The sequence below is a fragment of the Panicum virgatum genome, chromosome 4N, assembly GCF_016808335.1.
Source record: "Panicum virgatum strain AP13 chromosome 4N, P.virgatum_v5, whole genome shotgun sequence".
Classification (NCBI taxonomy): domain Eukaryota; kingdom Viridiplantae; phylum Streptophyta; class Magnoliopsida; order Poales; family Poaceae; genus Panicum; species Panicum virgatum.
In genome coordinates, this window is record NC_053148.1 from 35,718,336 (window position 1) to 35,740,755 (window position 22,420).

The following is a 22,420-nucleotide window of genomic DNA, read 5'->3' on the forward strand; positions in this document are numbered from 1 at the left end:
GACGACGACAACAAGAAGAAGAAGAAGCGGGACAAGGAAGCCACCGGCTTCATCGGCCTTTGCTTGGCGGCCCATCGGCGCAAGGGCTTCTGCACCATGGCGGGTGAAGCCGATGGTGCTCGTGCGTCTTCAGGTGGACAAGCTACACCGACGCACGCCGACTCTTCTCCTGGATCCGAGAGTGATTCAGAGGTAAACTCCACGATCGACTTGCTAGATACAGAGGTTAGGGAGTTGTACGCCGCTCTCGACAACCAGAAAAGGCTGCTTAAGGAAGCAGCTAGAGAGCGTAGAAAGCTTAGGGCTGAGCTGGCTTGTGCTAGGGAGAAATCTAGTGAGGATGAGTGCGCTGGCTGCATATCTCACATGAACGATCTTGTTGCTCTCCGTGCCAAGCATGATGAGAACGTCGCGAACTTAGATGTTGCTAAGACTTCGCTTTCAAACATGTCTCATGAGCTCGCTAAGGCCAAGCATGAACTAGAACTGGTTAAGGACGCTCCAATTGTTAGCGATGTGCTTGAATGCGATGAATGTCCTATCTTTAAGTCCGATCTAGCTTCGTTGAAGTCCAAGTTTGCTACTGTTGTGTGCGAGCTAGAGGAGATGAAGTCTAGGCCAGTTTTGCTTGGTGCTTGTAAGCTTTGTCCCACGCTTAGGTCAGAGCTAGATGAGAAGAACGCTTTGATCAAGTCTTTTTGGAAGACTAAGGTCGTAGAGTCTAGCCCACCTATTGACTGCTTTGTTTGCCCTGAATTGATTGCTGATCTGGATAGTCTTGCGGTAGAGAAAGCCAACTTGGAGAATGAGAATACCTATCTTAGGGCGATTCTGAGTTGGGTTTCTAGCAGTGAGCCGCAGTTGGGCATGATGATTAAGCAGTTCAAGCGTGGTGATGGGCTTGGGGTCGGTTACACATACACGAAGTCAGACTTTGACAGGTTGTATGGTAAGATTGGCAAGGCTGCTGGAAACACTGCTAGCACGAGCTCGCAGCCTTCGCTTGTTGACCCCGCGGATGGTGTGCTTAAAGAACCACCAAAAGCACCTCCGCAGAAGCAAGTTTGGGTTCCAAAGCCCAATGAGCTGAGGAATCCCCTCGACACGCTCCCTGCTGCCGCAGCCCAGGTTGCCCAGAAGAAGGGGGCTACTCCTCCCCGTCCATAGGCTAGGCCTCCACCTCCCAAGCGTGAGGTGAGGTACCACTGTGAGTTCTGTGACAGGGAAGGTCACCTGGAGGAGTTTTGCTTCAGGAGGAAGCGGGCTGTGAGGCGAGAGCAGGAGAGACGGAACACGGACATGTACTCTGCTCGGGTGCATGGTCCTTCTCGGCGTGGTGGTAGGCAAGATGCTAGGGCGCGCCGTGTAGGTGGAGGTCAGGGAGACGGTGGTTACCGTGCTCGAGCGGGTGGTCGCTTTGCCAGTCGTGATCCTGGTCATTTTCAGTACGGCTATGGACCACGGGACCGAGGACTTGGAGGAGGTTTCAATGCTCCACGCTTTCCTCGCGGTGGTGGTCGTCAGTCACGCGGTAGGTTCGACACTGGTTTGCTTCTCACTTTGCTAACCCCAGTGTTGAGACATTTGCTCACCCTTTGTCTCACTACTAATGTGCAGGTCGGAGGCTTGGAGAACAGGTGGATCATGGACTCTGGTTGTTCGCGCCACATGACCGGAAATGACAAATGGTTCTCCAGCCTCACCCCGATGCGCTCAAAGGAGTACATTGTGTCCGGGGATAATGGAAAAGGAAAGGTACGTGGACTTGGTGCTGTTCGAGTTTCTGATCGCTTTACCCTGAGAGAGGTTGCTTTGGTTTCGAACCTTGGGTTCAATTTGCTTTCTGTTTCGCAACTTCTTGATGAGGGGTTTGAGGTTCGATTCAAGGAGGGTTGTTCGCGCGTTTTGGATTCCAGAGGAGATTTTGTTTGCCGGATTACACCTCGCGATCGGGTTTTCTTGGTTGACTTCTCTGGCACCCCTCTTGGTCCTTCTCGTTGCTTGTTGGCTGGTCCTTCTTCTGATTTGTGGAAGTGGCATAGGAGACTTGGACATTTGAGCTTCGATTTGTTGTCGAGACTTAGCTCACTTGGCCTGATCCGAGGATTGCCCAAATTGAAGTTTGAAAATGACTTTGTTTGCCATCCGTGTCGCCATGGGAAGATGATTGCTACTTCACATCCACCTGTTAATAAGGTGATGACCGCTCACCATGGAGAGTTGCTACACATGGACACAGTTGGTCCATCTAGGGTGATGTCTGTTGGTGGGAAGTGGTACGTTCTTGTAATTGTGGACGATTTTTCTCGCTATTCTTGGGTCTTTTTCATGAGAACCAAGGATGAGGCTTTCGAGTTTGTTCAAGACTTGATCTTGAGGTTGAAAAATGAGCTACCCCAGGCCATGCGAGCGATTCGCAGTGATAATGACACAGAATTCAAAAATGCTCATTTTGACGCCTTTTGCAGTGATCAAGGGCTTGAACACCAGTATTCTTCTCCCTACACTCCACAGCAGAATGGAGTTGTAGAGCGAAAGAATCGGACGCTGGTTGAGATGGCGAGGACAATGCTCGATGAGCATAGGACTCCTCGCAAATACTGGGCTGAGGCAGTTAACACCGTTTGTTACGTGTTCAACAGTATTTTCTTGCGTGCTTTCATGCACAGGACTTCTTATGAGTTGCGGTTTGGACGCCAGCCCCGTGTTGACCATCTCAGAGTTTTCGGTTGCCGGTGCTTTGTGCTGAAAGATGGAAATCTTGATAAGTTTGAGTCTCGCTCGTCTGACGGCATTTTTCTCGGTTATGCTTCTTACTCCAGAGCTTACCGTGTGCTGATTATTGATACTAACTTCGTCAGAGAGACTTGTGAGGTCACTTTCGACGAGACTGCACCGTGCAATTCTTCTGTCTTTGAAGTTGTAGGAGATGATGAGCTCGGCACCTCCATCTTTGAAGATGAGGAGGAAGAAGCTGCAAAGGGTGAGACTGAGGCTACCACGCATGCTGTGGACCCAGTTGCCTCCGCCACGAGCTCGGACGATGATGACGGCCCCGATCTGACTATGTCTACTTCACGGGGGCCGATTGAGGAGATAACTCAGGCTTCACTAGCTGCACCTGAGGAGACACTAGCTTTGGTTGAGGAGGAGGCGACTTCGACACGAGAAGCACCTCAACACATTCAGCGTCGTCATCCACCTCAATAGATGCTAGGTGATCTCAACGAGCGAGTCACCAGGTCCAAGGTAACAAGTATCGCTGGCTTTGCTCATTCAGCGTTTGTTGCCTCTTTTGAGCCCAAGGATATTGGACACGCTCTTTCTGACTCTAATTGGGTCAATGCCATGCATGAGGAACTTGAAAATTTTGAAAGAAACCAAGTTTGGGTTTTAGCCGAGCCTCCACCTGCTTGTAATCCCATCGGAACGAAGTGGGTTTTCAAAAACAAGCAGGGAGAGGATGGGTTGGTTGTTCGAAACAAAGCTCAACTTGTTGCCCAGGGGTTTTGCCAGAAAGAGGGTATTGATTTTGAGGAAACTTTTGCCCTTGTTGCTCGTTTGGAAGCTATTCGAATCTTTCTTGCATTTGCTGCTTCCAAGGGTTTTAAAGTTTTCCAAATGGACGTTAAATCTGCCTTCTTGAATGGTTTTATCGAAGAAGAGGTTTATGTGAAGCAACCCCCTGGTTTCGAAAATCCCAAGTTTCCAAACCGTGTTTATAAACTTCAGAAAGCCCTTTACGGTTTTAAACAGGTGCCTAGAGCTTGGTATGATAGACTAAAAGCTTTTTTGCTGGCTCAGGATTTTAAAATGGGATGTGTGGATTAAACTTAGTTCCTCATGCGGTCTGGCACTGATTCTCTATTAGTTCAGATATACGTGGATGATATTATCTTTGGTGGCTCTTCTCACGCTCTTGTCTCCAAGTTTTCTGAGCAGATGTCCAGGGAGTTCGAGATGAGCATGATGGGTGAGCTGCAGTTCTTCCTCGGGCTGCAGATCAAGCAAACTTCCCAGGGCACGTTCATTCATCAAGCCAAGTACACCAGGGACTTGCTGCGGAAATTCGACATGATCGACTTGTCTCCTCAGCCGACTCCGATCAGCACTTCGACAGCGCTTGATGAGGACTTGGACGGCGAGGCGGTGGACCAGAAGGAGTACAAGAGCATGATCAGCTCGCTCCTGTACCTGACGGCGACCCGGCCGGACATTCAGTTCGGGGTCGGCCTTTGTGGGCGGTACCAGGCTTCTCCGTGCACTTCCCACAGGCAGGTGGTGAAACGCATCTTCAGGTATCTTAAATTCACCCCTGAATTTGGTCTTTGGTATTCTATAGATTCTTCTCTGGTTTTGGTGGGTTTTTCTGATGCCGATTTCGGTGGGTGTCGGTTGGATCGCAAGTCGACATTCGGCACTTGTCAATTTCTCGGTACATCTTTGGTGTCTTGGTCCTCTCGCAAGCAGGCTAGCGTAGCGCTTTCTTCCACAGAAGCTAAGTATGTTGCCGCTGCTAGTTGCTGCTCCCAGATACTTTGGAAACAAACCTTGCAGGATTATGGTTTGAGCTTCGGTAGGGTTCCCATCTTTGTAGACAATATGTCAGCCATTAGCATTGCAAAGAATCCTGTCCTACACTCCAGAACCAAACACATTGATATCCGATTCCATTTCCTGCGAGATAACCATGAGAGAGGCCACATAGACTTGAACCATGTCTCTTCAGAGAGGCAAACTGCAGATATCCTAACCAAACCTCTTGAGCAGGACACCTTTGCTCGCTTGCGAGGGGAGCTTGGGGTTTGTTACCCCTTTTGATCGCTGACTTTTCTTTGGTTAGCTTTGTAGATTTTATTTGTCCTTCTCTTCGTTTTCTAGGTTTGCATTTTGCATTGCCTCACTTGCACTAGCATTTTTATATACATTGCTATGATCTTCTAGTGCCTGCTAGTGTGAGTTGATAAATTTGATCATGTATAGCTTGCTCCACTGTGTATATGACATCATCTGAGTTAAGCTATTTTGATTTGAAAATCTGAAAACATGATCACCCTGTCTAGACTACTGGCATGTTAGGGCGTGTTGATATGCTTTGCTATCTTATTCATGCTAGTGTAGTCTTTCGTTCAGCAATTTATACTTGAAATGATATAAATTTGACAAAATTGCTTGAATTGTTCTTGAAATGGATTGAAAAGATCCAGGTGGGATTGCTTGTCGCACTGATCGAGCTTTCGGAACGGCTCACTTTGCACTTGTGAGAACCCGGGCAAGGCTGTGCATGACTGAAACGAGTGCCTTAAGCTTCTGATTGTCTTTGACATAGGCTTGGCCTCGTTGCTAAGTAAAGCATAACAAGCTTTCAATCCCTGGCATTAAGAATTGCTTGATATAAATTTGATCGAAAAATGATTGTTTGCAACATGCTTTTGGCTGGTTTGGCTCACCTGTATGAGTATGTTTAGCACTGCTTTTCATTCCCTACTTGTTAGTGCTAGATCTTGGGTGATGCTTTTATTTCTCCTAAACTAAACTTGCCTAGCTCTAGACTGATTTGATATACCATATTGAGCTAGATGCAAGTCTTGTTTATGGATGCACACGTGCTTGTGACTAGATGTTGTTCATATAATTGTATCCCTGAATGTTTTCACTTACACCTCCTGCATTGCATTTATTGCATATCATCTATTCAGGGGGAGTTTCAGCTTCAGGGGGAGTTTTAGGTCTTTTTAGACTTGATGTGTGCATATGCCAACAAGGGGGAGAATTTGGGAGAAGTGATCGAACAAGGGGGAGACTTGTTTGATTTTTGAAAAACTTGTTGTGCACTAGGCTTTGAGAGTGCATCATTTTGGGAGAGTTGCACTTGTGAGAGGGAAAAACTTTGGTTTGGGAGTGTCTGCTTTGTTTCTGGCTCCTGGTTTTCTTCGTTTTCCTCCCACTTCTAGCATGACTGCGTCGAGCGTTACCTCTATCTTTGAGGAGTCATGTTTTGGCTTTTGATCGATTGCGTCGAGCCGTTGCCCTTGTCTTAGGGAATCTATCTGTGCTTGAGTAAGTGACTGTTCTTGCCTCTCTGAATTTTTTGTCACTTGCTTGAGTTCTTCACTTTCTTGCTTCTCTTTTTATCACTTCTCTGCTTTCAGGTGATGTGTTGACAATGCACTCATCAAGGGGGAGATTGAGGAATGTTGAGTACTCTATCCTGCTTGTGATGAGTGAATTGTCAACCGTGCGGTGTGATCGTGCGCTCGGTCTTTGGATTGCAGGTACACGGGCGTCGAGTGTCGACGGAGAGTTGCCGTGGAGGAGCTCGGGCCGGGCGGCAGCTGTGGCGTCCACTCCTGGATCGAGGACGCAAGCGGCGACGGAAGGCGGGTTTCTTGGTTTGCGCCACAAAACCAAGGAGGTGGACGGCGGTTGAAGACGCCAAGTCGTGGAGGCACGGGCATCGGTCTCGGGACTGACGGAGGCGACGGGCGTCGACGACGTCTAGGGCCTCGCTGCGGGCGAGGAGGTGACGGGCGTCGGGCGGCGTCTAGGGCCGTCAGAAGGCCGAGGCGGGAACGACGTCTAGGGCCACGGCGTGGAGGCGGGGATCTTCCCGCGCGAGGAGTTTTGGCAGTTTTCTCAAAACCGGCCACCTACCCGGGTTTCGCGGACCCTCCAAAACCGCGAACCGGATCTTCATCAACATGGCGGCATCGCGGAGAAGACTTCGTTTCGAAGAAAGAACCTGAGCTGTCAGATGAGATCGTGTACAGGAGGATGCTGCAGACCAACCGGTCTGACCGGTCCCTGGCACCGGTCTGACCGGTCTAACCAACCGGTCTGACCGATCCATGGAACCGGTCTGACCGGTCTCGGCGGGTATATATACCCCCACCAGCCCGTGGCTGGTTGAGTCTTTTGAGTCTTTTCAAATCCTTTTCATTTTTCCTTTCCCCTTCCTCTGCTCTAGGTTAGGGCCAAGGACTCCAACGCAAAAGAGAGTTAGGGTTTAGCTAATCTCTCAAATTTAGTGGGTAGGATGACGGGCGGATGGCTCTAGCTTTGTATAGGTGAATTCCTCTGAAATTTATGAATGAAATCTTGTTGAGATCATCTATGTGTGCTGAGTATTCGTCCCCCCTTTCCTCTCTTGCGTTTTGGGTATGAATTCTCCTATTTTGGTGTGTTTTATGTTTGGAGGAGAAAACCCCATGGATTCGTGGTTTGCTGGACTCGTTGTGATGATTCCTATCCATCTAGCCTAGTGCTTAACCCTCTGGAATCACGAGTTTACCCGAATTGGATTTGGTGAGTTCTTGAGAAAACCCAATCCTCTTTGATCTTCCTCTAAATTCTCTCGATCTGTTAATCTTTTGAGAAAGATCTTTTGGGGATATGTTCGCATCGAGTTGGCTCTTTTGCTTCCGCGAAGTTCTCTAGGATGTGCTACTGTGAGATAGCTAGTCCATAGCTATTCTCATACCTTAGGTTGAGGGTTTGTGGTGATTTTCGGAAAATAGGCCGACGGATCGATTTCGAGAGAAATTTTGATCGGCTCCCATTCACCCCCCTCTGGTTGCCGGTTTCGGTCCCTCAATTTAGTACGAGACATGAGCAAAGATGTATATTATGATTCCACCTATCATAGGCTGTGTGCATCCATTTGCGGTTGATGGATGTAACCTGACCAGATTGGTATTTTGTCCCATATTGATAAACAGTTCCTTTGCAGATAAACTTGAAACTGAATATGTAATCCATGCTGCACATCAAAATTATTACTATTATGGTTCCAAGAGTTGTTTGATCAGAGTGGAAAACATCGCAACTGGATTATCATATATGGTTGCTTGAGTTAATAGCTGATATGCACTTTTGAAGACTTTGTTTAATGAATTTAGACTACTCCTAGAGAGTTGGATCCCACGTTAAGCATTGATTCACTATGATCCAATGGCTAACTAACAACTAACACCAACTCCACTACTTCTGGTTAACTCATCAGCAAAGCAATCTATAACATCACAAGATATGCTATATTACTACAGCGACCACGGTCATGCCCTTAGCTCACAATTGTGGCAATGGTGCTACACCAACTGGTGGGCCATTACCGGGACTTAATTGTCGGGGTAAATGTATAGCTAAAAAATGGTGAGTTGTACCTGACAAGGAGGAGGAGTTTTTTAGATAATGACAAGGAGGTGAGGTGTATTGTTTTATAGATTTTTTCACAGCATCTAAGCATGTCCTTTTTCCAGCAATTCAAATATTTCCACTCACTAGGTGATTTTCACTCAAAATACAGGCTTTATGTTGCCCTACATCTTGGGTCATGGTCAATCAGATTCTGAATAGTAGTGGGCCTGGGTAAGGTCTGATATATTTAATAATGTCATACTGACAGGTGGGTGCTCTGCCGAAATCTTAATTAAGACCATCAAATTCTCAGTAATAAAGGCAACCGATTAAACATCAATCAGCAAAGCATGTGCTTGCTCACTGTTAGATAATTACCCTTTCTCTTGCTTGTCATCAATGTTTGTACAGTAGAAGGAGCTCCCGCTCCTGTTGTGCCATGCCTGGTCCTTGACTTGGGCGGCAGATGGTTGTAGCAAATAGTAGTAGGTGCAGTTGGCAGCATGGCTGCAGTAGCTAGTAGTGGTAGGGATTGCATAACACTATAGCACCTTACCTTGTAAATTCTCATCTTGACCGGTGTGTCTATAAAGAGGAGAGCAGCTGCAGCTCAGAGTCTTAAGCAGCTCCATTTCGTGTGCTCTTCCTGAGTCATTCTTCTTCCTCTCAACTTCTTCCTCCACCTGCAAGCAAGATGGTGTTGTGTGTGTGTGAGGGAGTGCCAACATGTGGTATTCAGAGCTTGAGTGTTCGAGCTTGGTGGCCATGGCTTCCCTGGATCGTGATAATGGGCACGGGCATTCTCAGGAGCGTGGCCGTGGGCGCCAGACGACGTACGTCGTGAAGAAGACGGTGCGGGGCGTCGGCGGCGCGCAGTACCCCATGCTCACTCGCACGAACTACGCCGAGTGGGTGGTGCTGATGAAGGTGATGCTCAAGGCGAGGCGCCTGTGGGCGGCGGTGACCGTGGGCACTGCTGACGAAGAAGACGACCAGTCGGCCATGGAGGCCATTCTCAAGTCGGTGCCAACCGAGTACGTCGTCCCGCTCGGCGCCAAGGACTCCGCCAAGGAGGCGTGGGAGAGCCTGGAGACAATGCGGCTCGGCGGCGACCGTGTGCGCAAGGCGAAGGTGCAGCAGCTCCGGCGGGAGTACGAGGCTATCGCGTTCCACGATGGCGAGGCCATCGAGGACTTCGCGCTGCGGCTCACATCTCTGGTGAGCCAGCTAGCGCAGGTCGGCGTCGACATCGGCAAAGAGGAAGCGGTGGCGAATTATCTCCGCGTCGTGCCACCGCAATTCGCGTAGATTGCGCTCTCGATCGAGACGCTGCTCGACATGAGCACGCTCTCGATCGAGACGCTGCTCGACATGAGCACGCTCTCGATCGAGGAAGTCACCGGGCGGCTCAAGGCGGTCCAGGACTGCGCAGAGGCCCCCACCCACACGACCACCGGTGGCCAGCTACTACTCACGGAGGAGCAGTGGGCAGCGCGCCTGTGCGAGAGGAAGCAGGGGAGGGCTCCTCTGTTTCGCGCAGCGGCGGCAGAGGTGGCGTGTGTGGTAGGCGGCGCGGCAAGCCACGGCGGAAGGTGGAGGGCACCGGCAAGGACGACGGAGATCGTGCCGCCGACAAGGATGGTTGCCAAAATTGCAGCAAGATCGGGCACTGGGCCCGCGACTGCAAGGAGCCGCGGCGCCAGGAGCAGGCGCACCTCGCCCAGGATGATGATGAAGAGCCTGCGCTGCTCATGGCGCAGGTCTGCGCCATCAACACCGAGGCAGAGGACCGCGGCGGGCGCGTTGTGCTCGGCGAGCCGCGCGCACGGGTCAACCTCGGGCGAGCAGAGGAGGAGGCAGAGGGGCAGTGGTACCTTGACACCAGTGCGAGCAACCACATGACCAGAAACCACGCGGCCTTGACAACCAGAGTCATCGGCACCGTGAAGTTCGGGAACAACTCCGGCGTTGACAACTAGGGGTGTGGCATGGTCGTGTCGTGTTCCAGTGCAAGAATGGCGAGCACAAGGCACTGACGGATGTGTACTACATCCCCAAGCTCCAAAGCAACATCGTCAGCATTGGCTAGCTCGACGAGCAAGGCTGCCAGGTGCTGATCGACGGCGGCGTGCTCCGGATCAAGGACCGCGAGCGGAAGCTGCTCGCAAAGGTCGAACGCGGCAGGAATCGCCTCTACACCTTGGTGTTGCGCATTGCGCACCTGGTGTGCTTGGTGGCAAGGTGCGACGATGCGACGTGGCGCTGGCACGCGCACTTTGGCCATTTGAGCTTCGATGCTCTGGGCAGGATGGCGCGGCAAGGCATGGTGCGAGGGCTGCCACTGATCGAGCATGCCGGTGAGCTGTGCGACAGCTACCTTGCCGGGAAGCAGAGGAGGCTGTCGTTCCCCAAGAAGGTGAGCTACCGCGCTGGCGACACCCTCGAGCTCATCCACGGCGACCTCTGCGGGCCAATCACGCCGGCAACGCATGGCAGGCGGTGCTACTTCCTGCTCCTGGTGGACGATTGCAGCCGCTTCATGTGGCTGCACCTCCTGTCGAGCAAGGATGAGGCGCCGGCGGCGATCAAGGAGTTCTAGGCGCAGGTGAAGACGGAGACGGGGAAGAAGCTACGCGTGCTGCGGATGGATCGCGGCGGTGAGTTCACCTCGGTCGTGTTCGGCTTCTACTGCGCGGGACAGGGCGTTGAACGCCACCTCACGGCACCGTACTCGCCGCAGCAGAACAACGTCGTGGAGAGGAGGAATCAGACGGTGGTCGGCATGGCTAGGAGCATGCTGAAGGCCAAGAAGATGTCGGCGGCGTTCTGGGGCGAGGCGGTGAGCACGGCGGTGTTCATCCTGAACCGCGCGCCCACCAAGAGCCTGAAGGGCACGACGCCATTCGAGGCTTGGCATGGGAGGAAGCCGGACGTGTCCTTCCTCAGGACATTCGACTGTGTCAGGCACGTGAAGAAGACGATGCCCAACCTCGCCAAGCTGGAAGACAGGAGCACTCCCATGGTGTTCCTAGGGTACGAGCACGGGAGCAAGGCTTATCGGCTCTACGACCCGGCCAGGAGCAAGGTGGTCGTGTCCCGCGACGTCGTCTTCGACGAGGCGGCGTGCTGGGGCTGGGAGTCCGGCGATGCGGAAGCGACGCCAGGTGGACTGAGCAGCTCTTTCACCATCGAGTACATGGTGTACTCCGGTACGGGGGAGCGGGCTCACGACGAAGGGGAAGCAGCACCCTCGAGCGAGTCGCAGGAGGTACCCTCGAGAGCGGCATAGATGACACCCTCAAGCGAGGCGGAAGGGACACCCTCGAGCGAAGCGGAAGGGACACCCTCGAGCGAGGCGGAAGGGACGCCCTCGAGCGACGCGGAAGGGACGCCCTCGAGCAAGGTGCAGGGGGCACCCTCGAGCAAGGCGCAAGGGGCACGCTCAAGCGAGGCACAGGGGACACCCTCGACCGCGGGGCAGAGGACTCCGATCTCCACCGCAACGAGCACCGTTTCGTCGATTCGCTTCGTCACGCCTCCGCCGAGCGCCTCCCCAAACATCGACGCCGATTACTCCGGCGAGCCACTCCGATTCCATCTGGTGGATGACATCGTTGGCATAGGGAGTCCGCCCGGGCAGGCGGCCCATGTGCTGGACGACCTCGAGCTGCATCTGGGCAGCGCAAAGGAGCCACCAAACTGGGTATGCCACATATAAAAAACTTTCAAAGCAAATACGCAATACAATGGACGATAAGTTATAATGGCCACAACAAATTCATAATAATAACCAAAGTATAAGTAATAATTAAAGAATATTAAAAAACAATAAAAGCTACTACAATATAATCCTACGACCCTTCTGTTCGAAGAGATTTATAATATCCTCATCTTTCACTTGACTGAAGAATTCTCTCTGAATAAATGTAACCAAGCAAATGTAATCGCAGCCCGCGAGCGATAGCTGATGGGGGCGAGCGCGCGAGGTGATGGGCTACCCGCCTATCGCTAGAGTGACCAAGTGTGAGAGCCGTCGAGCGCCAATTGCCGAGCTGGGGATGCGCCGATGAGGCCTCCAGGATGCGGCGCTGAGGCGAGCGGGGAAAGGGGTGATACAATGCGACTCGCCGCTTGCGATATGCGAGTACTCGAGTCTAGACCTGTATGGTTAATTCAAGCCCATAAGCCTCTTGTAGAGGCGGAATAATAGGGGTGTGGAGTGGTACATGTTAAGAAATGTTATTTTTTTGATGCGGTCCACATGAAATAAACCTCGTAAGCATCGGAGCTTATGGGTTTATGGAGGGGATTATAAGTCTATGTGTTTGGATGAAATGAGACTTATTTGAAGTTTATTGGGCTAGTTTCTCCCTTGATGAGCTAGTAGACTTTGTTCCTTCATGTGCTGAATATACATGATACATATAAATATATATACATATTAATATTTGATCTCAAATCATGGGTATGCCAAGGCATACAGGGACATACCCCTGCCGCCGCCCATGAGTAGGAGTATCAGTAAGCTAAAGCAAGCCATGCTAATTGCTAACCTGACATGGCGTGCACACACATATTACATAGGGATACATATCACATAAGCGCGACATCTGATCAGAAGGATTTGGCCAATGCCGACTCAAAGGCCCCCACACAATTTAACCATTAGTTTTTAAAACCCAAAAAGGAAGCATAAAGGTGATTGAGTAATATCCATTATAAATGGCAAAAAGAACTCATGACCACGAATTTAAAATACTCCATCCATCCACAAATTTAAGCATTTCTAGGATTTTTTAGTACAGATAATGGAGAATTAAAAAAGACCTTCATGCCCCCTCATCAATCAAAGCCAAATTAGATGTAAATGTGATCAGCGCCATTTATGGCTACTTATTTGGCTTACCCGTGCAATAAAAAGGAAAATCTTGTCGGTTTTTATCCTAGAAATGCTTAGATGTTTTGAGAAATTTTAAATACTAGAATTGGTTAAATTTTGTGGAGGGATTGGGTAGCAAATTATGATGAGTTAATTTGTTATTATGATGCTAATTGAGATGCTAGCTAAATACCTCAACAATAGCTCATCTAGCAGTTACTCCTTTTTTTCTTTTTTATTCGGCATTGTTGATTTTTTTTCAAAACTTTAATCATTCATTTTATTCAAAAAAGTATAAGTTATCATTTTTTTATATGTGCTTTATCGTTAAGATTAGTTTGATCGTGTACTGTATTTTTACATGTTTGCATAATTTTTTTTTGAATAAGATGAGTGATTAAAGTTTTGAAAAAAACAACCGCATCAAATAAAAAAGAACAAAGACAATATATTCTAGTGGAACCTGCCTGATGGAGTCTCCAATAACATAGCATGAGTAGTCATGCTCACATTTTTTTGCTAGTTACTCCGTATTCTTTAAGCAATAAGTGATATGCCTGTCAACTAGCAAGATACCTATATAATGACTTCATCAATCTAAAGTTCAAGGTGTAGGTCTAATCTCTTGATCTTAGAGATCGATGTTTCTAGGAATAATAGTGTGTGCGCGTGTACGACAGTTTGCATTTACAGAGTGCATGCTCCATGAAGATCAGTAGATCACACAACATATACCACTCGGTGCCAACTTGCATGGATAAAAAAAAAAGACCAACCTATAAAGGAGGAATTATGCAATTTTTCAATACTAATCCCAATCAACTTGTGTGGAGTCATCTTCTGTCTAACCTGGTCGCGGCGACACTGGAGCAACATACACATACTGACCGTCCGATTGGAAATCTAGAACCAGGACCAAGATCCAACGGCAAGGGTGAAGACATATGGCTGTCCAATGTGGTCCACTGTTAATTTTTGTGACGGTGAGGTTTGTTCAATGGAGGTTTTTACCGTGGTGTGGCTGCTAAACACAAGCCCACGTCATGACGTACGTCATGCTCGATAGAACCCACGACATATCAAAATGCGCAAAAGTAGCTCTTCTTTGACCACGGCAATGGCTATATAAGAGGGCTCAAGCAGCAGGAGATCATCATCTGAGTTGCCAGCTCTTGTCATTTGAAGCTAGTCGATCGATCATCTTGAGTAGTTGCCAGCCATGCCTGCTGTCTCGCCTGCCGCCTGCTGCGCCGCCGCTACGCCGGCGAATGAAGTCGCCGAGGACCTCTTCGGCTTCCTGCATGCGCGTCCTCAGCGACGGCACCATCCTCCGGTCTCCGGCGGACCCGATTTTCTGCCCGACCACCTTCCCCGTCAGCCACCCGTCGGTGCAATGGAAGGAGGCCGTCTACGACAAGGCCAAGAACCTCCGCGTTCTGGCGGTTGTCGCTGCCGGCCGGCGCCACCAGGGACCACCCGGCGTCGAACCCGTTCGGGCAAGGCAGCCCTGACCTGGGCCCGGTGGACTTCCGGCCGGTCCTCGTCGTGGCCGGCGGGCTCGACTTGATACGCGACCGCACGGTGGACTACGCGGAGCGGCTGGCGGCCATGGGCAAGCCCGTGGAGCTCGCCGAGTTCGCCGGAAAGCCCCACGGGTTCTACCTGCACGAGCCGGGGTCCGAGGCCACCGGCGAGCTGATCCAGCTGGTGGCCCGGTTCGTCGACGCCTGCTGCGCCAGCTGCGTCGTCGGAGGCTGTTTCTGCTTGATTCGTTCCAGTGGCCGCGCCGGTGCATGTATCACGTCCTAGGAGACCAAAACTGCACCAAGATTCGTGTCGACATCATCGTACTGTATCTTTCTTGTCGAGTGCCACCTGCATGTGTGTATGGTGAGGTGTGCATGTATGCGTGTGATTATTCTCTCCTAATTCAGAACTGTGCTGTGTCATGGAGTCCTGATGGTCATGATCCCAGGCTCCCAGCAGTAATAATAGTGTAAACAGAGTGTTTATTGGATACTACCGACCATGTTAAATATGTTATTATCTACTATGTGATATATATACTTTTGCCGATACTACTGAAGTGAGCCCGTGAAGCGTGGCCAGAGTTGAGGACTTGGGGTGGATTACCTTGATCCACACATTGGTTGAGTTCTATACACTTACTTTTCTAAGTAGCTGGTGACCTTTCCTTATTACACTACCGGAAAACCCACATATGCCGAGTGTCAGGATCTTTGCCAATTGCAGAATCTCGAGCACTCGGCAAAGCTACTATTTGCCGAGTGCCAAAAAACATGCACTCGGCGAACAACTGGCACTCGGCGGCCTATCTCTTTGCCGAGTGCCAGCCAGATGGCACTCGGCAAAGACACACTTTGCCGAGTGCCAGTCAGTTGACACTCGGCAAAGAGCGCACCCGCAGACGACCGTTACGGTGGGGGGATGCTTTTGTTTGCCGAGTGCTTACATAGGGACACTCGGCAAACAAATCTTTGCCCAGTGCCCCACAGTCGACACTCGGCAAATACTGTCACGTGCACCGCACATGCCAGCTCCCCAAGGCCGTTACGCTGTTGCCACGAACATTCCCATTTTTCCACGGCCGTTACCGTTATGCTTCGCCGAGTGCCAAATTGGGGCACTCGGCCAACATATTGTAATGCCGAGTTTAATGGAACAGGCACTCGGCATTTACTAAACTTTGCCGAGTGTCGTCTTTGGCACTCGGCAAACAAATACAAAAACTTTCTCCAACAACCTCCAAAGTTTTTCCTCCGTTCTCATACTATGTGAAAGACATCATATTTAAATTTCGCAAATTATCCTTTATGTTTACTATATTTAGATTATTTATTTGATTACAAGAATATTTTGTGTATAATTCAAATTTGAACTGCCAAATGTTGTCAAAAGTGTTGATAATTAATGGAAAAATTATATTCATGTTATTGAGTCAAATTTGAGGGTTTGTACAAGAATCTAAAGAAAAAAAATCAAATATCTTATTCAGGAAACATAGCAATGAATTTGTGGCCGAATAGATTTTAAATTCTATAAAACACAAATGAAGTCCGAAAATTATGAAATTTGTAGTGAAAGCATGATATCATAAGTAGAGGCTGTGGAAAAAATTTGAGAAGATTTCAAAAAAGTTATCACATATGTTGGTTACAGGATGAGGAATCCCGAAGAAGATCCAAAGACATTTGAATGAGTCAGTTAAGTTTTTGAGTCCAACGGACCATCCAATTGAGTTTTGACTTCAAAATTTTTTGTGTAGGCAATGGTCATGATGGATAGGTTTATGGTAAATATTCATTATTTTTTGAGCCCATTTGATAGTATTAAAGTTTTTTTAGTACAATGTAAATTGAATTTGAAATTATACTGCATGAAATAATGGAATTTTTTGGCTAAAGTATGTTAATTTTTTTATATACGCAATAGACCACATAAATTGGTTTATGTTAAAGTTTGGTTATTTTTCGAAATGTTTTCGTATTTTTTAATTTTTTTGAAAAATGTAGTGAATTAGTTCATACAAATTGAAATATAGCTAAAAGCGATTGAAATAATATAATTTTTATTATTGAAGCATGATATATTTGTCTGAAATATAAGTTTAGTAATGAAATGTTAAATTATAATCAAAGAAATATGTTTAAATAAACTTTACCGAGTGCTGCTAGCATGGCACTCGGCAAAGCGGTCGCGGCTTTGCCGAGTGCGAGATCAGGGCACTCGGCAAAGCGGTCGTGTCTTTGCCGAGTGCCGTGATCTGGCACTCGGCAAAGTTTCTGCCCCCGCCCCCAGCTAAGTGACCAACCCGCACACACGCGCACTCACTCACGCCGCACACACCCGTACTCACGCCGCCGCCTCCACTCCGCCGCGCCGCCGCCTCCACGCCCCGCCCCGGCGCGCCGCGCCCTGCCCCGCCGCCTCCACGCCCCAGCTCGCCGTCCCCGGAGCGCCGCCCCGCCCTGGCGCCCCGCCCTCGGAGCGCCGCCGCCTCCACGCCACCGCCCCGGCGCGCCGCGTCCCGCCCCGCCTCCTCCACGCCCCGGCGCGCCGTCTCCGGAGCGCCGCGCCACGCCCCGCCGCCTCCACGCCCCTGCGCGCCGTCCCCGGAGCGCCGCCCCTCCCTGGCGCCCTGCCCTCGGAGCGCCACCGCGTCCACTGCGCCGTGCCGCCGCCTCCACGCCGCCGCCCCGGCGCGCCGCGTCCTGCCCCGCCTCCTCCACGCCCCAGCGCGCCGTCCCCGGTGCGCCGCCCCTCCCTGGCGCCCTGCATTCGGAGTGCCGCCACGTCCACTCCGCCGCGCCGCCGCCTCCACGCCGCCGCGTTGCCTGCTCCACACCCAGCGCGCCGCACCGCTCCCTACCGCCTCCACGCCCCGGAGCACTGCTGCCTCCGCGCCGCCGCCTAACCGGATAAGGAGGGCCTCGGCCCGGTCCCTTTCCCCCTCCCCGCCATTGGAGGAGGAGCGAGCCGCCCCCTAGCGCCGGCGGAGGAGGAGGAGCTCGGCCCGGCCCCCGCGCCCCCTCCCCACCCCCGAAGTGCCCTACCCCGCCCCCGGTGCACCGCGACCCCACCCCAGTGCGGCGGTTCCCGCCCCCGGTGCCGCCCGTGACGTGTTCGGCGAGAAGCCGGAACCGCGAGTCCACTCCACGCCGGCCACGACTACACCGCCGACCCTCGGTATGCAATGCAACCGCCCCTGTTATTGATAATGTTCGTATATTATGGAACCACAACCTAGTTAGGCGTCTCCCGTTCGGAAGAGATACAATTGAGATATGCGGATCTTTGCATATCTGTAATTGTATCTCTTTCGAATTGTCCACGTTATTTGGACAGCCCAAGGATGCATAGATACGGATAGTTACCATGATCAACTCCCATTCGAGACATAGTCTCAGCATCACCTCTCCGTTGTTCTCCGGATACACAATCTCCCTTTCGGGATGTGTATCTGGAGAACAGCGGGGAGGTACTGCCGAAATTTTGTCTCGGATGGTAGTGGACCATGAAAACTGACCGTATGTACGCATCCTCGGGTGGGATTAGGACCTACCTTCATCTATTAGAATGTAGGGACAACACATAGTTGCATTTGATTTTTATTCTCACTCTGGTCTAGAGGATGGATGACCGTCATTGGATGTACACGGGCCGTCCAAGTCAGGCTACCATGACCGATGAATGGATTCGAAAGACCAATGATTTTTTGGAAGCCGCGTGGAGTCAGGCTGAAGGATCGAGTTTCTTGTGGTGTCCGTGTAACAGATGTGGAAATAAGAAATGGAAAACGAAGAAGGTTATGGGCCAACATCTTTGCAAGTATGGATTTACGCCAGACTACACCCGGTGGATCTTTCATGGCGAAGGCCCGTATGAGGGATAAGGTTGTGAGGCAACGCATCGATGATTGTGATGCTGATGGTGGGGTTGGAGACATGTTACATGACTATCATGAAGCACATTTCGGTGAAGGACCACAGGAGGAGGAGGAGCCAGAGGCATCCGCAAAAGCGTATTTCGAGATGTTGGAGGCTACACAGAAACCACTTCACAGTCATACAAAGGTTTCTCGGCTGGACGCCATCGGACGGCTAATGGCCTTGAAGTCTCAGTTTAGCCTGAGCCGAGATGCCTTCGACAGCCTGTTGACCGTGTTTGGAAGCATACTTCCAGAAAATCACATTACGCCAAAGTCAATGTATCAGGCATAGAAAATTCTCGATGCACTTAAGATGCCATATGAGCAGATACATTCTTGTCCAAATGGGTGTATCTTATTTAGGAAGGAGCATGAGAAAGATGCTTACTGTCCAAAATATAAAGCCTCTAGGTTCCTCGAAGTGGACTCTGGTGATGGTCAGCCTAAGAAGCAGCTCACGATTCCCGTGAAAATCCTACGCTACCTTCCTTTCATTCCTAGGATCCAACGACTATTCATGACCGAGGAATTCGCGCAACAGATGACCTGGCACAAGAAAGGTGTTCGATACAACCCTGACAAGATGGTGCATCCATCCGATGGTGAGTCATGGAAGAATTTTGATAGGATTCATCGTGACAAGGCTAATGAAGCTCGTAATGTACGTATTGCGCTTGCAACAGATGGGTTCAATCCTTATGGGATGGTGGCTGCCTCGTACTCATGCTGGCCTGTGTTTGTTATCCCTCTGAATCTCCCTCCAGGTGTCCTATTTCAACGACAGTCTATATTCGTGTCGTTGATTATTCCAGAGCACCCGGGGAATAAAATGAGTGTTTACATGGAGCCTCTGATTGATGATTTGGTCAAGGCATGGGACGAAGGGGTGTGGACCTATGACCGAGCAACAAAGACAAATTTTAGAATGTATGTTTGGTACCAATTCTCCCTGCATGACTTACCCGCGTATGGCATATTCTGCAGCTGGTGTACTCACGGGAAGTTTCCATGTCCAACATGCAAGGCAGCTCTGTAGTTCATCTGGTTGAGGAAGGGGGGTAAGTATTCGTCGTTTGACAAACATCAACAATTCCTCCCCGCTGACCATCTTTTTAGACAAGACGTTAAGAGCTTCATGAAAGGTGTAAAAGTTACAGAAATTGCACCGCCGATCATGATGGGTGCTGCGATTCATGCTCAGATAGATGCTCTCCGAGTCAACGATGACGGTGGTTTTGTTGGGTACGGTGAGGAACATGCTTGGACTCAGAAGTCTGTGCTGTGGAGGCTCCCTTATATTGATGATTTTCTACTTCCACACAACATTGATGTGATGCATACTGAAAAGAATTGGGGAGAGGCACTTTTTGGAACAGTCATGGATATTTCTGATAAGACGAAGGACAACGTAAAGGCAAGAGTGGATCTGGCAATGTTGTGCGATAGACCAAGATACGAAATGAGGACTCCTGGACCTGGGAGGAAATGGAAGAAGACACAGGCCGACTTCGTCCTCATGATGGCCCAGAAGAAAGAAGCATTAGAGTGGATCCAAAAGTTACAATTTCCCTATGGATATGCAGCGAATCTTAGGAGGGGTGTGAACTTGACTACTATGTGAATCAACGGGCTAAAGAGTCATGACTACCATATATGGATTGAGCGGCTTCTTCTGGTGATGGTTCGAGGCTACTTACCTGATAATGTATGGCTCGTGCTAGCAGAGTTGAGCAATTTTTTCCGTCAGCTTTGTGCTAAGGAGTTATCTCGGGCTGTTATTGCGGACATGGAAAAAATGGCTCCCTTGTTGCTCTGTAAGTTGGAGAAGATCTTTCCACCAGGCTTCTTCAATCCAATGCAGCATTTGCTTCTGCATCTGCCTTATGAGGCAAGAATGGGAGGGCCTGTGCAGTTCCATTGGTGCTATCCAGTTGAAAGATGCCAGAAGGTTCTTCGAACGAAATGTAAGAATAAATGCAAAATTGAGGCTTCGATTGCTGAGGCATATATTTTGGAGGAGGTGTCAAACTTCACGACTAAATACTATGGCGAGAAGCTTCCCAGCGTGCATAATCCACCTCCTCGTTACAATGCTGGCGATAATGAATCGAGTCTCAGCATTTTCCGAGAGCAACTTGGAAGTGCAAGTGATGCGAGGTACAAGACCCTGAACCATGAAGAGTGGCGCCGTATCCTGCTTTATTTGTTGACCAACCTTTCTGAGGTCGAGCCGTACATAGGGTAAGTTCTCATTTAACGTGTCCACGATTCAGCATCTCATTTAACATCTTCTTGCGTTTGCACTAAGCAGCATCCAACCCCATGATCATATTTCACACAGGCAATTTCTTCGTCAATTCTGGCGTCGCTCAAGGTCTCCGACCTAGAACCCGAATCAGAGTCTCTTCTTAAAAATGACGCCGGAAATTCTCAGCCTGATTTCATTTATTGGTTGCAACAAAAGGTAAATTCTGATTCACAGGATCTTCGCTGTAGCTATAGGTTCAAGTCATTTAACAATATGACGAACTTCGTCCCTTTCGCATTCAGGGGCAAACCGATTCGTCCATGAGTGCCGAGTTGAGACAAGTGGCTGATAGATTTAGCTATAGGGTTAAGTCATTTAACGTTTATGACGTGAATGGATATCACTTTCACACAACAGGATACGAGCAAAGTCGGCCCAATCGAAAAACCACTAATACTGGAGTCTTTACGCCAGGCCAAGATGGGGTCGAGTATTATGGAAGACTTGAAGAAATATACGAACTCAAGTTTCACGGTTGCGTACCACTGACTCCCGTTATTTTCAAATGCCATTGGTTTGATCCTACATTAACCAGGCAGACCCCAAATGTTGGCCTAGTCGAAATTCGTCAGGATTCAAAGTTACCAGGCGACGATGTCTACATTGCGGCTCAACAGGCCACACAAGTTTATTATCTCTCATATCCGTGCCAAACCAACAAACGTCTTCAGGGTTGGGATGTTGTGTATAAGGTATCGCCACACGGCAAACTTCCTGTCCCAAACAATGAAGACTACAACAATGGTAGAGAGTTCTTTCAAGAAGAAGGACTAGAAGGGAGTTTCGAGATAGACTTAAGTGACGTGATGGGAATGGAAGTGGACAATGAAAGGATTGCTGACAAGGAAGCTGGAGACGAGGTTGAAAATGCTCATGACTTAGAATTACTCGAGCGGCTGCGTTTGGGCAGAGACAGTGAAGATGACATTCCTCCTTCGAATAATGCTGATTACGTCGAGGAGCCTAATAGTGATGATGAGGATTATGATCCAGCTAATCCTGATTATGATGACTATTTCTAGTACATGTATGAACTAAATTATTTAATTCTATATATATATATTATTTTATTTTGCTTAATTTGCTATTAACCGAATTGTTTAATTCTATGAACTGATTTTGCATATTTGTAGATATATTTATTATTCATTTTTGCTGATTCATTTACAATTATTCATTGCAGGTTATTGATTCGAAATGCCAGGCGGGGGCAAGATGAGTTTGCTGAGCGCCTTTTACAGGAGTAGTGGTGGAGAGCAAGAGGCTCCTGAGGGGTCCAGTGCAGCAGGGGGGTCCAATGCCTCAGAGGGATCCTGGAGGCGTTGGGGACGAGGGCCAGGGAGAACGAGAGGAGGTAAGACAGGTGGTGGAGGCCAGGGGAGGACGAGAAGGAGCAGGAGGGAGAGGACACCTTCTCCAGATTTGATGGCGGCGGCGGTGGCGGAGGAGGAGGAAGAGGAGGACGAGGACAAGCGGGAGCAGGAGCGGGAGCAGGAGGAGCCGAGAAAGGAGGAGGAGGACCAGGAGGAGGAGGAGGAGGATGCATCAGGAGATACAAGGGCGGTGTGGTTGCGAGGACCGTCGCAACTGCCGCAGCGGCCGATACCTCTTGCGAGACGCCCGATGATTCTACCGATACCGGACAGCC

The 22,420-nt window shown here is 49.8% G+C and overlaps 1 protein-coding gene across 1 annotated transcript; it reads left to right on the top strand.

Annotated features, from left to right (window-relative positions):
• Positions 1-18,417: 18,417 nt before the first annotated feature.
• LOC120669355 lies at positions 18,418-20,085 on the top strand. Its single transcript, XM_039949124.1, has 4 exons — positions 18,418-18,743; positions 18,828-19,125; positions 19,449-19,522; positions 19,581-20,085. The coding sequence occupies exons 1-4, from the start codon at positions 18,418-18,420 to the stop codon at positions 20,083-20,085; spliced, it is 1,203 nt and encodes a 400-aa protein (XP_039805058.1).
• The last annotated feature ends 2,335 nt before the right edge of the window (positions 20,086-22,420 follow it).